The 14,125-nt window shown below is 36.6% G+C and overlaps 1 protein-coding gene across 5 annotated transcripts in view; it reads right to left on the reverse strand.

Annotated features, from left to right (window-relative positions):
• The window catches only part of PHF2 (PHD finger protein 2), a 3,400,138-nt gene that overhangs the window by 611,655 nt on the left and 2,774,358 nt on the right, over positions 1 to 14,125 (reverse strand). For all 5 annotated transcript variants that reach the window (XM_044078128.1, XM_044078127.1, XM_044078125.1 and 2 more), the window contains exon 20: positions 12,846 to 12,941. In XM_044078128.1, the coding sequence (XP_043934063.1) occupies positions 12,846 to 12,941 (96 nt within the window). The remainder of the gene's footprint in view (positions 1 to 12,845; positions 12,942 to 14,125) is intronic.

Here is a 14,125-nt window from a genome sequence, read left to right on the forward strand (position 1 = left end):
AGCCTTAGGACACTACCTAGGGGAAACCCCATCATTTAAACCTGGGTGTGTCCATGCATTTAACTTAATTTGCCATCTCAGTTCAGGAAAATTCTAATAAATCTTCCCAAGGTCCATCTCTGTTGTTTTTTACAACCAGGTCTAGACAAAAAAAACAAGAACCTATGAAAAGAGAAGTTGGAAAGATGTTTATAGAGAGCGTTGGAATCTCTTTTGTTTTTAATCTCTAACAAATGTTCATAAATTCTCTTTACATTTTTTTTTGTTTTTTTCCCACATAAAAACTATTGCAGTTTTGACACCGAGCAAGATACACTATCCCTTAAGTATTGCAGTTACAATGAAATTTTAACCTTATTTTGATGCCATTAATCTCTACTCTATCTTGCTATTGTATGTTTTTACAAAAAACACACTTTAATGTTCCCTTCTTTTTGCTTGTGTACATATAAGTTGTCTCATTATCCTGACTTTCTAGGTATTGCTTCAAAGATTTTCCCTTTTTAAAGACTAACTTTGGTCCAGCACCCGATATATTAATCATGTTATTAAAACAGGTAAAACTTTTCCAATTGGATTTTAAAATACCTGACATTGCAATAATATCGGTTGTAAACTTGGTGACAAACCTATCTATAAATTTAGTGCTATCTTGCCTGTCATAGTTAACCAGCATACAGTTCTCTTCAGATTTCAAGATGGGAATGTAAATGCCTCTATCTCTTTTATTTGTTACTTCCTCATAGATGGCCTTTACCAAACTGATAGATTAACCCCTAGTTTTAAACATAGATGACAAGATCTCGCATTCTATGAGGAAAGTTTCGTCCTTAGATATCGTCTGTGTCAGCTGAATAACTTGACCTTTAACTATGCCTTTGTTTTGAAATTTGGGATGGTAGCTCTCATAATGTAGCATACTATCTGAGTATGTAACTTTCCTAAAAATGTTGCTGGTAATTCTCTCTTCATTAGTATCTTTAGTGATGTACACATCCAAATAATGAATATGGGAGAAATTCCAATTGTGTGTAAATTTCAAAAAGCTTGAGGTACTATTCAAGTATCGGATAAACAATTCTAACTTATCTAACTGATTCCCACACAATAAAGATGTCATCTAATAAAAATGAAGAACAAGTATAAACCAAACCAGAAATAAAGAAACCAAATGAAGTAGCTGGATTTGACTCACTCACAAGTAAAATAGATGAAAGACTCTGTTGTAGTAAACAAAATCCACTTTATTCACTCCACAAAAACACATGAATTGTTCACCAAGGATAAGTGCTTTCGTCTAGAAGATCTAGACTTCATCAGATCACTTATCACAAGTGGGAACTTCCTTATATACAAGTACAACAGGAAGTGACATAAGCAATAAAACAAAGAAGCAAATTAATTTAAAGTAATACAAGCACAATGTTAGTAGTCCTGGTAGTGAATGCATACAAGTGATAACCTTATTTAAAAAACACACAATCACACAACCCCCTAATAAATACAAAATAAATGCTAAACAACAATGTCAAAAATATTTATATCATAAATATATAAATATATATAAAAATGTATATAAAAGTGTTTGAAATGGAAATGTAAAAAGCTGTTTTATGCAATGGATACTATTAAGTTAAATACATAAAAAAATATTGAAATAAATACTGGCGAGGTAGATTTACCTCTGTAATGCTTTTAATTTTAGAAGAGGGCTAATAGTAATGTGCTCATTAAGACCAGGCCAGTTCCCTGCATTTAAATGTAACTGCCAATATAATTATCTTTTTTCCAAAAATATGTCAATGCTAATACTATCTATAATAAAAATTTGAAACTTGTGATTAATGTTCTCCATTATATGCATACTTAGGGTATTGGTCTCTTTTTGTATTTTTAATATCATATAGATGTTCCTATACATGGTTTTTAAACTTCCAGTCAGTCTTGCCAATGTAATAACAAGAACAAACACTGCACATAGCACAATAAATAACTTTCTTGGAGCCACAATTATATTTCTGATTAATCCTAATCTCTATATTGTTGATGTAAAATGTGTTCCCCTCTTTTATGTATCTGTGCAGATACATAAGAGGGGAACACATTTTACATCAACAAAGTAGAGATTAGGATTAACCAGAAATATAATTGTGGCTAGGAGAAAGTTATTTATTGTGCTATGTGCAATGTCTGTTCTTGTTATTATATTCCACAAAAACAAAGATGTTTAGGCTGATGAAGTGAAGGAGTACGCCAAAAACAAGAAAAAAGTAAAAAAACAAAGCACTTCTTCACAACATAAGCAATTTATTAACGAACAAAGCTTTCAGACATCAAGTCCTTAAACAGTGTTTCAAATAAAGTAACAAACAAACTCCATTAAGTATTAAAGTATGTATAAATCACATGACACAGCCAACCTATTAGAGTAACAAACCAATTAAAACATATTCATTAAAAGCATTCAGTAAAAAACGCTTTAAAAATATGTATACAAAAAATATATATATAGTGCAAATACATTTTATACAAACACCAAAAGAATTTTTTTTCTTTCTTTCTATATATCCTTTAGCCCACTGCATTCTGTTTTAACTTTAAAATAGGTTTTAAAGTCACTTGTTTATTAAAGTCAGGATATGAATCAGCCCTTAAACGAACGATCCACTCATATTCTTTAACATCCAGTCTAGTAATGATATCACCATGCCTCATATGAGGTCTTAGGGATTCTATAACCCTAAAGGTAAACTCATGTGATTCAACCCATTCCTGTACATGCTTAGTTAGAGAGCTAGATTCAGTAGCCCTACATATACCGGATCTGTGTTCTATCATTCTGTCACGTAGTCTTCTTGCAGATTTCCCTACACAGAAACCTGAACATTGAGTACAGGTAGCTAGATAAATCACAAAGGTGGAGTTGCAAGTAGCCATATCATTAAACAAAACCTTTTTCCTAGTGACAGGGTGTACAAACTCATTAAAGCTACATATATTAGGGCAACATGAGCAATTATAGCATGGTCTAGTACCTTTTGTGCTATAGTAATACTCTTTTTTTCTATTTAAAGAAAAATCTTTATAGCATAAATGCTGCTTAAGGTTCTCACAATTTCTATATGTAAACAACGGTCTGTCAGGAAGCCATTTTTCATGCCATGGAATGGCTTTCAGGATATGCCAATTCTCCTTAGTAATCTTCTCAATAGACGGAGTAGCCCTACTATACGTCGTTAAGTATCTTAAGGGTTGTACATTCCCTTCCTGCCGTATTACAGCATCTTGCCCATCTTTAAATAGATAGGGCATAGCCCGTCCGTCCCTCATATCCAAGGTACTATTCCTGATGGTATTTAATTAATGAAAGTCATAACCCCTTGATAGAAAGTTCTGAGTCATATTATCCATTTCTTTACAACAAGTAGTTGTATCAGTATTGAGTCTACTAGCGCTCCTATACTGACTCTTTGTGATGCCCTTAAACACATGCTTAGCATGCATACTTTGTCTATGGAGAAACTCATTAACATGAGTATCCTTTCTGAATATAGAAGTATGTAACATCCCATCCTTCGAAGAGACAGTAACATCCAAAAAATGTATACTTTCATATGATTTATTCATCTCAAACTTCAAGAAGGAAGTAGATTCATTCAAGTATGCAAAAAATTATCCTAGCTCTATATCAGTCCCTCCCCAAATCAGGAAGATGTCATCCACAAAATGCTTAAAGAAAAGTACTTTTGAACCAAAAGTACCATGCTGACATATAGCAATGGATTCCCATTTTCCCAATGTTAAATTGGCATAGTTATTAGCCACTGCAGTACCCATTCCTACACCTAACTGGCAATACATCTGCTTGTTAAAAATAAAAACATTATTATCTAACACCAATTCAAGGAGTTCACAAATAGTCTCAACCTTTCTTGCTGTATATTGACCATGCTCAATCAAAAGCTCTCTAATTTGTTCTATACCATAAGCGTTTGGGATGACAGTAAAAAGTGACTTGATGTCTAGTGTTACAAAAATAAAATCATTAACATCATTAACATTCCACCATTCTTGTAGTTGCATCAAAAAATCTCCTGTATCCTTAATAAAACTATGAATAAATCCTAAGTATGATTTTAACACATTTTGTAAATAAACTGACAAAGGTTCGGTTATCCACCCTCGTCCGGAGACGACTGGTTTCATTGGTGGATTACTAAGTGATTTTTGCACCTTAGGCAAATCATACAAAACTGGTATGGTGGGACAAGGGACAGAAAAAAAGTTAAAAGTAGTCAAATCTATATCGTTCAACAATTGCAGATCATAAATGCACATATTTACCTTACTAGTAATCATGTTTACATCTTGTTCAGAAATAAGTTTAAACACTGAAGTGTCAGAAACCAACTCATTCATTCCCTCAATATAATTACTAACATTCATAATATTTCATTCCTTGTCTGCTTCCTTAATTACAATATCCTTGTTTTCCTGTAAAGTTAACAACGCATTAAATTCAGTTTGTGTCAAATTATATGATTTAACAAAAGAATTAGACTCATATAACTCTCGTATTTTTTGCTTACACACATTATTAAAGACAGTAATAACCGGATCATTTAATGGTATGAACGTACTGCTTATCCTACAAATGTCGGATGCATAAGCATTCACATCTTTGAATATACTTTTTAAACAAACATTGTGTAAAAAAAAACCTTTAACTCAGTAATAGCATTTACTACATTATCAGTGCCTGCTGGTATAAACTTGATCCCTCGTGATAATAATGTCATATCAGAATCAGTCAATATATAGTCAGATAAATTTATAACATTAAATGTTTGTCCATTCATTTCAGAATTCACAGTGTTACTGCCGATGTAAGCACAACTTATGACTGTTTGTTGGTTTTGCTCCGCGTTGTTGGGCCGTTCCTGGGGTGTCCCCGTGACCGAGATCGATGTCGGCTGGCAGTTTCTTTTTGTAGTTGAACCTTTTCTGGTAGGTTCATCAGTGTACATAAGTTCTTGTCTAAAAAACTAGTACATGCTCTAGTTTCATGTTGATTCTCTGAGCAACTTGCTTCTGCCGATGCCATTCTCATCGTTGGAGTAACTTGATTCCTGACTGCCTTACTCTGATACTTCACCTCCACTTGCTTCTCATTGGTTGAAGAAAGCAAAGAATCCAAGCCTTGTCGTGGCTGGTTAGCAGCCATCTCGTCAGCCAATAAGGAACCCAAATCTTCCAAATTACTTGGTTCATTCACCAAAGGCTCAAACCTATCCAGTTCATACATTAAGCCTTTTTTAAAAGTTTTTACATTTAATTTTTTATTGACAGGTTGCTTAGGCCAAGAAAAAATACGGCCTTTGCTGAAATCATCAATATCTCTCTGAGTTTTACGTCTTTTGGTTGCCTCTAGTCGACCATCAAGAGCAGAAATATGCACTAACATATCATTATACATAGAGAGACAGTCATTAAAACAAGCAGAATTTGATGCTTCTTTTTCCAGTGCTTCAATTTCTGAACACAGTTGCTTCTCCTTATCAATGAAAAAGTCATTCATCAATGACATATAGTTCAAACTTAATTTTATATTTAGTTCCTGCCATCTTTTTAATAAATCTGGATAGGTGTTACCATATAAGGACATATTTAGGACCCGTAGTCCTCGTGGAACCATGCCCAACTCCAGATAGGCAAGGAAACTAAATTGTTGCCATTGTAGTTTCTTGTAGGTTTTAACTTTTCGCTCCAGGGACTGGATTTTGAGGGGAAACTCATCCCTCTGAGAAACCAAGCCCGTGGCACTCACACTCTGTTGTAGTACATGAAATCCACTTTATTCACTCCACAAAAACACATGAATTGTTCATCAAGGATAAGAGCTTTCGTCTAGAAGATCTATCCGTGCAGATACATAAAAGAGGGGAACACATTTTACATAAACAATGTAGAGATTAGGATTAACCAGAAATATAATTGTGGCTCGGAGAAAGTTATTTATTGTGCTATGTGCAGTGTCTGTCCTTGTTATTACATTGGCAAGACTGACCGGAAGTTTAAAAACCGTATATACGAACATTTATATGATATTAAAAATAAAAAGGATACCAATGCCCTAAGTAAGCATATCATGGAGAACATTAATCACAAGTTTTAATTGTTTATTATAGATAGTATTAGCACTGACATAAGAGGGGGGTGTGGTCATTACTTTTGGGAAATAGAGAATTATATTAGCAGTTACGTTTAAATGCAGGGAACTGGCTAGGTCTTAATGAGCACATTACTTTTAGCCCTATTCTGAAATTAAAAGCATTAGAGAGGTAAAGCTACCTCGCCAGAATTTATTTCAGTATTTATTTATGTATTTGACTTAATAGTATCCAAAACAGCCTTTTACATTTCCATTTTAAACACTATTATATACATTTTTATATATATTTACATTTTTATGCATATATTTATGATGTACATATTTATGACGTTATTTAGCATTTATTTTGTATTTATTAGGGGGTTGTGTGTTTGTGTGTGTGTTCTTGAAATCAGGTTATCACTTGTATGCATTCACTACCATGACTACTAACATTGTGCTTGTATTACTTTAAATTAATTTGCTTCTTTAATTGTTTTATTGCTTATGTCACTTCCTGTTGTACTTGTATATAAGGAAGTTCCCACTTGTGATAAGTTATCTGATGAAGTCTAGATCTTCTAAACAAAACCGCTTATCCTTGGTGAACAATTCATGTGTTTTTGTGGAGTGAATAAAGTGGATTTCATTTACTACAACAGAATCTTTCATCTAAAGATGTTATCTAGATAACGGGCATATAGTGACGGGGGGGGGGGTGTTAAAAATACTCTCTTTTCCCCACTGCAACATAATTATACTGGCAATAATGGGGGCACATGATGTGCCCATAGCCACCCCCTTTTTTTGAACATAATACTGTCTGTCTAAAAACACAAAGTTGAGGGAGAGTACAATTTCCATAAGGGTTTGTAAGGTGTTAATCTCTTGATTTTCAAAATCGGTGGAAGCCACTAGGAAATCATAGAAAGTTCACTGTGGGGTATAACACTGAAAAGGTTAATCACATCTACAGTAAGAAACATCATATTTTGGGAAAATTTTACTTTCTTAAGGTTGTTTAGAAAGTCCCATGAGTCTTGTCAAAGGTGTTCAAAGGGCTTTACACAAATTTTCAACTTAACATCTATAAACCTGGCCAGAGAACAAGTCTTAAATGTTCCAGCGTCCACAATGGGCTTCATAGGTGGATCTATGAGATCCTTGTGGACTTTCGGAATTCCAAAAATCGAATGTATAGTGGGGTATTTTACATACAGAAAATGAAATTCCTCCTCATTAATCTGACCTAGAGTTAACATGTCCGCCAGTAGACAGTCAATATGCTTGTAAATGCTGGTCACGTAGTTCAAAGTGACTTCTTCGTAATAATCACCATCTAAAACATGTAAACACATATGGTTTCGATAATCTGTCCTAGTCATAATAACCAACCCTCCCCCTTTATCTGGTTTCATCAGCCGAACATTTTTATCATTACTGAACTTTTTGGCAGTAACCATTCGTTAAGGGTAAGGTTATTACCAAATTCCTGTGGTGTAGAGTCTAATAATTTCCTAAAGTCAAACAAACACATTTTTTCAAATAAAATCTAAATTGGGGAAAGGGATGGATTGAACACACTTATTCATACCAACCTATTCAATGTAAATTCACTGTCTTTATCTTTGAAAAAAAGTTTTAAATTTAACTGATAACCCTGGACATCCTCACCCCTCCACCTCCCCCAGTCAAACAAACCATCGTAAAAAACCTTTCCAAAGAAAACTTCAAACTACTTGCGTCAGAAGTGGAAAGCTTCACTATTCCCTTGCAGAAGGATAATGACATCCAAGATGCAGAATCCTACACCAAGGCACTTTATATACATCTTCAGGACTGCATGGACCGTGCTATCCCAAATAAAACCAAGACTCCTTCCTCAAGCAAGAAGAAACCAGTCTGGTGGACCCCAGCCATAAGCAAACTATGCAATAAAAGGAGGAGACTTATACAAAAAAAAGCCAAATCTCAAGCAGAAAAATCATCCCTGATCAGCATTAGTAAGAAACTGAGGGCCCTCATCAAGTCAACTAAAGCCATTTTCGAAAAGAAAGTTGCCAAGAATGCCAAGGATAACCATAAGGCCTTCTATGGTTACGTCAAAAACCTAAATGGCAATGCTCAGGTCTGTTCTGAGCTAGTACAAAATGGAACAAAATACATTGACCCCACTGACATTGCCAACATCTTGGCTGACAGGTTCAGTGCCAATCCCCCCCCCCCTTCACCACCTACAGGGCCTATTACTATTCCAGGGGATTGTGTAACTCCAATTATTAATGATACATTGGTTAATAAGGCTCTATCTAAAGCGAAAAACACTGCCTCCATGGGACCCGATGGTGACCCGGGTTGTGTCATACACGAGCTCCAAAATGAATTAACTCTGCATCTGAATACCCTGTTTAGTCTCAGCCTCTCGACAGGATATGTGCCCACAGAATGGCGCACAGCAACGGTGGTTCTGCTGCACAAGGGTGGGCCCACAACTGACCCTGGGAACTACTGACCAATAAGCCTGACCAGTCTGATCTGTAAGGCAATGGAGTGAATCATTATGGAACTCATAAATGGAAAGATTGCGAACCTCCAAACACTTGACCCCACACAGTTTGGCTTCGTCAAGGGCAGATCATGCCTCCTGAACCTGGTGGACTTCTTTGAGACAGTTACTCAGGCTATAGATAAGGGAAAGGAGATGCACACGGCTTACCTTGACCTTGCTAAAGCATTTGACACCATTCCCCATTCGGGTATTATTGATAAACTCACCAGCCTGGGCATAAACCCTTAGGTCACAAGATGGATTGCAAACTGGCTCTCAGACAGATCCCACAAAGTAAGAGTAGCGGGATCTATGTCCGAATCCAGACCAGTAACAAGCGGTGTGCCTCAGGGCTCTGTCCTGGGGCCCCTCCTGTTTGGCATATACTTCTCAGAAGTACAGGCAAGCACTGAAGGGCTGTGGCTGACCAAGTTTGCGGGCGACTGCAAACTGGGTGCTATAATAGAGTCTCCGGCCGACATGGATATCCTCCAGAAGGGCCTTAATGAGACTGATGCATGGTGTCAAAGCCATGGTCTCAAGCTAAATGCTAAAAAATGCGTAGTAATCCCCTTTGGAAAAAACAGAGTACCCGCAAACTACCACATAGGAGGTAACCCCCTGAAATCTGAAGAAGTAATAAGGGATCTAGGGACCCAAGTAGATAGTCAGCTTTCCTTTGATAACCATGTTGCCACGGTGCTTAGAAAATCCTTCTATGTGACTCATCTGATCATGAAAGGGTTCGCATCATCAGACCCATTATTGAGTACAATATACCAATTGGAATGTACCTGGCTAGGCATCTCCAGCAGCTGGAGAGACCACAGAGGTACCTCACTAAGAGGATTACTGGCCTCAAGCAGTTGCCCTATGCAGCACGATTGAAAAAAACTAAGGCTTTTCTCTGTTGCATACCGCCTTCTCAGAGGCGATCTCTGTCTAACATACAGAGCCATGTCCAACCCAGAACTGTTGAACATGCTCCATCTTAGCAAAACCAAATCTACTCGAGCTACACACTCTAGGGATATAAACCTCAGCACAACAATGAATAGAACATGCTGGAGGGTTAGATTCCCTTCGCAAAGACTTCCCTTGATATGGAACAAGGTCCCGATCTACATAAGACAGAGCCCCTCACTATCACTCTTCAAGAGGAACCTTGACGAGTGGATGGGTAACAGAAAGTTCACACCAGGGATCATACCAACAGCTCTACTAGATAGGGGCCAAGGGTACTAGCTGCTAGATCAAGGGCCTAGGGAACTAACCAAAGGGGTGGTGAATAGCGCACAACGTGGCTGGGCTAATATATGCCTTCGGGCAGATAGCCCAGTACCTACCTATGAACCTATGAACTTTCTCAAGTACAGTTTAAAGTCTATAATCAGCTCCTCAATAGTGGAGTGAAGGGTTGGCACAAAAGTAAAACATTTACTTAATAAAATGACAACTTCAGTACCGTATTCTTCATTGGAATAGATATAAAGGAAAAAACTCACCTTGTAAGTTACAAAGCACAGCCCGACCCAGGTTTTCTGTAATTAAATCTGATACTTCAAATAAACTAATAGAACCGTTTAATGGCTCTCCCACCCCCCACCCCCATACATGCTGCTGGTTCTGATGTAAACTCGGTTGTCTGTTCTGGTGCTGGTTCTGGCTTTCCATGTGTGGTTGTTTCCCACTCAGAATACTTTTTGAAAGCCTTGGGAAAGCTGCATCTAAAGGGTAGTGCCATTCTTCCTGATTGACGTCCTTGTCCAAAGCCTGATTGGTTGAACCAAATTTGTCCTAGCTGACCAGAGAGGAATCCTTAGGTAAAGGGTAGGTTAATTGCTTCTGATATTCAGACTGGCCCCGAAGTATTTTTTCCTCCTTCCAGGCTTTAATCTCAGTTGTAATTTTATCAAGTTTGGAAAAAATGTTATAGTAAACATTCTGATGCTGGTCAAATAAAAGATCTCTAGTGACATCAGTGTCTAATGTAGTAGTGCCCTGTATGAGTTTATCAGTTGATCTTTGGTTGTGCTTGATAAGCACTTCCATTAACTCAAAGCCTTGCCGGTCGAACAAATCAAGTAACTCACAATGGAGTTCTGTTTTAGGTTGAAGTCCATTTGGGAATTTCCAGTTTCTCAGCCCTTTTGGCACTATTTTAAGTCTAATACACTCCTTGAAATATCTGTTTTCATGTTGAAGTTTCTGACACTTTAAAACTGTATTCTCTAGCTTTAATAAAGTTTACTTCACAGTCCCAAGTTCGTGAGTGGCAAGGTCACAAAAACAAAAAGATGTATTAAGCAAAGATGTTAAGTCTGTAAGTGGTGCACTGTTACTCAAGGACTGTAAGTCCGAAGGGACTGGCTCAGCATTCATACTGGTTAGGTAGTTGGCTAAACAGGAATTACCTTGTCCGGGAGGGTTGGAAAAGGAGAGGGAAAGAGTGTTATTTTCACCGGTAGCCAAAATATCCAAATAGGTTTAAGCTGTTGGGAGAGTTGTTAGACAAGTTGGGTTAACAACCTTAAATTCTTCATCAATTCCTCTTATATCCCTTGAAGTTGGTCACCATTACCAGTTTCAAAACCCAAAATCGACATGCCAATTGACTAACTGAGAACCAACCAGATGCTATGAAAAAAGGTTTTGTAAACTAGCCAAAGGAGAACAACAGAGACTGAATGTTAAAAATGTATTTTTCAAAAACAAAAAATTTAGCACTTTTGTCAAATATATCAAAAGACATCCTCAAAATTAAAATACAAAGACATCTGATACCATTTAAATAACCCTATCCCAAATCACATATATAAGAATCCATCAGTTTACTCACACTAAAAACCTACTTTAAAGAAAATAATCAACTGCCCAGCCTTGAAGGAACTCCAGGAAAGCACACTACAGCTGCAAAAAAGTTCTGTAGGTTTGGCACCCTAACCACTGTTTTTACGCTGTGCTCCTCAAAGCCCCAGAAGTAAGGGCACATGCAAGGTGCTCTGAAACTTTGAAAACTGGCCAGTGGTCATATCCTTGGCAAGAGATAACCCATATAACTTCAGCTACTGCAAAAGTGATCAAATGTTGAACATCAAAAGATGAGTTTTTTTTTTTAAAAAGCCTATATAAGCATAAGTCAAGCACTAGTTTGAGAAGAAATACATTGTAATATACAGTTTTTTTTTTTTAGGTCTAGGCATTTTGCATCCCAAAATTTATATAGTAATGCCTACCTCAAATAAACAAATGCATGGCATAAAATGGGTCTCTGTTGCAAGCGCGAATCCTTAGGTTGTCGAATACAGCATGATTGACACCTATTAAGCGAACCGCGAGTACACCGAATGGCAGAGACCATGAAATTTGAAATCCTGATTCGGCATAGTCGGCCCTTCTGTGGTATAGCTCCGTAAGGTAAGTGTGCGATGGTTACGGATCTTAGGGTTAGGGTGCAGGTTAAGGTAAGTGCATAGATAGTAATATATGTAAGGGTTAGATGTAGGGTCTTAAGTGTGTATGTGTGTGGATTATTTATTTTGTTTGGGTAGAGCTTATTAAGGTAAGTGTGCAATAGTTACGGACCTTAGTGTTAGGGTGTGGGTTAAGGTAAGTGCATAGATAGTAATGTATGTAAGGGTTAGTGTAAGGTTAGAAGTACGGTTTAGGTTAGTGTATGTATGTGGTTTATTTATTTTGTTTGGGCGGGTAGTATGTAGCGAGCGGTGTAGTGGGAAGTATGTTTTATTTTCGTCACTGGGTGGAACAGTGTTGGCCAAACAATTTGGTCATCGGTATTTCCGTATTTTGAGGTTTCGATGACTTGTGCTTTCGCTGAATAGGTGTTGATCATGTTGTATTCGACAACTTAAGCATTTGCGCATATAATATAGACCCCATAAAATAACTTCAAGCTTTAACAATAACTCCAACAGAACACAACCTAGTAATGCTGGGACGATTTTTGTTGAAAATATAAGTAGAATATTAACTTTAGACTTTTGAAAATCAAGGCCAAAATGACAAGCAGTTCTACTCCTTTGATAGCATTCAAAATTCCTAAATAACAAATGCAATTTAACAGCCCAAGATGTCATTTTTCTATAATTTGCAAAGTGTTTCATTTTCAGAAAATGAAATACTTACCTGTGGGGCTGTAAGGGGCATCATCTGAGTGTTTTTTCTTCTTTGACCGAGATTTGAATACTGGATCATCTTCATCTGATTCAAGTGATGGGTACACTTAAAAAATAACAAGCAAACAAATGATTACATTTTTTTATAGAATAACTGTAAGCAACTGACGCAATTCATAAATGACTTCAAACAGTCACCATAATGACACATACAACATCACAGAAAGCCGACATACAATGAAATCCACATGGTTTTCTATGGGATAAACCAGAAAAAACCCAATATAGCGCTTAACTCTGAAATCACTGGCCTAAATGCAGAAACACTGACAGAAAAAAGACATGCGTAGACTAGCTAATACACACAAATATTTTCATACTAAAGTAGTTACTACAGTGCATGCACAGTACTTTCACTGGTGCACTCTGTTCTATAAATATAATTACTACTCCACAAATAAACAAGAATACCCAACAAGGTGGCCAATACTGGTAAGTAACTGCCCACCCCGAGGTGTTCTCATACTTGACACTGCAAGCAGAGGACCTCATTAACTCCGGAAAGTAAATTATTCCCCAATCATACCCATGATGGTGAGTGTTATTATCCTTAGAAAGTGGACATCAACATTGCTGCTTTATATCTTTTAGTTTTGATACTTTTTACATGAATTTATGTTACTCTGATGTAAAACAGTTCCTCAGTTGAAAAGTTTAAGTATAAAACTGGTCACTAAAACACAAGGCCAGTGAATATCAAATCTATGAAAAGCTTCAAATTGATTTATTAAAGATGGTTAAAATAACCTGTCTTTTTGTGAAACTCATTACTTTCTTTCCTAGAAATACTGTTATAAAACCTGAAAGATAAGAAGCAAGCATACATAGCTGACAGACTACTGAAGTTATAATAAAAAGGAGGGTATAAACTGAACATGCAGGTTTGATCTGCTGAGAGGAGAGATGCTATCCTTACATATACTGCTTGTGTTTATAACTCAATCACACAATTCCTGCTCGACACCTAGCTTCAATAATATTTCAAAATGGATCTTCTTCTCTTGTTAAGTCTGATTTTGTAACATCAATTCAGACATGAAAACACGGTCTCTATGAAGGGGATAGTCATTTCAAGCAGGAAAAAAAAAAGAAACATAACTGAAGTAAAAGCTTCCAGACTAAATTATATACATCACCTTTTCAATCCTCTCAAACAAAACAAACAAATCCTTGTTATACCATTAGTGATGAAAAAAAGTATGTGTGTGTGTGTGTGTGTGTGTGTGTGTG

This window comes from Protopterus annectens, chromosome 7.part0 (assembly GCF_019279795.1).
Source record: "Protopterus annectens isolate FY-2018-M chromosome 7.part0, PAN1.0, whole genome shotgun sequence".
In the NCBI taxonomy this organism is placed as follows: domain Eukaryota; kingdom Metazoa; phylum Chordata; order Ceratodontiformes; family Protopteridae; genus Protopterus; species Protopterus annectens.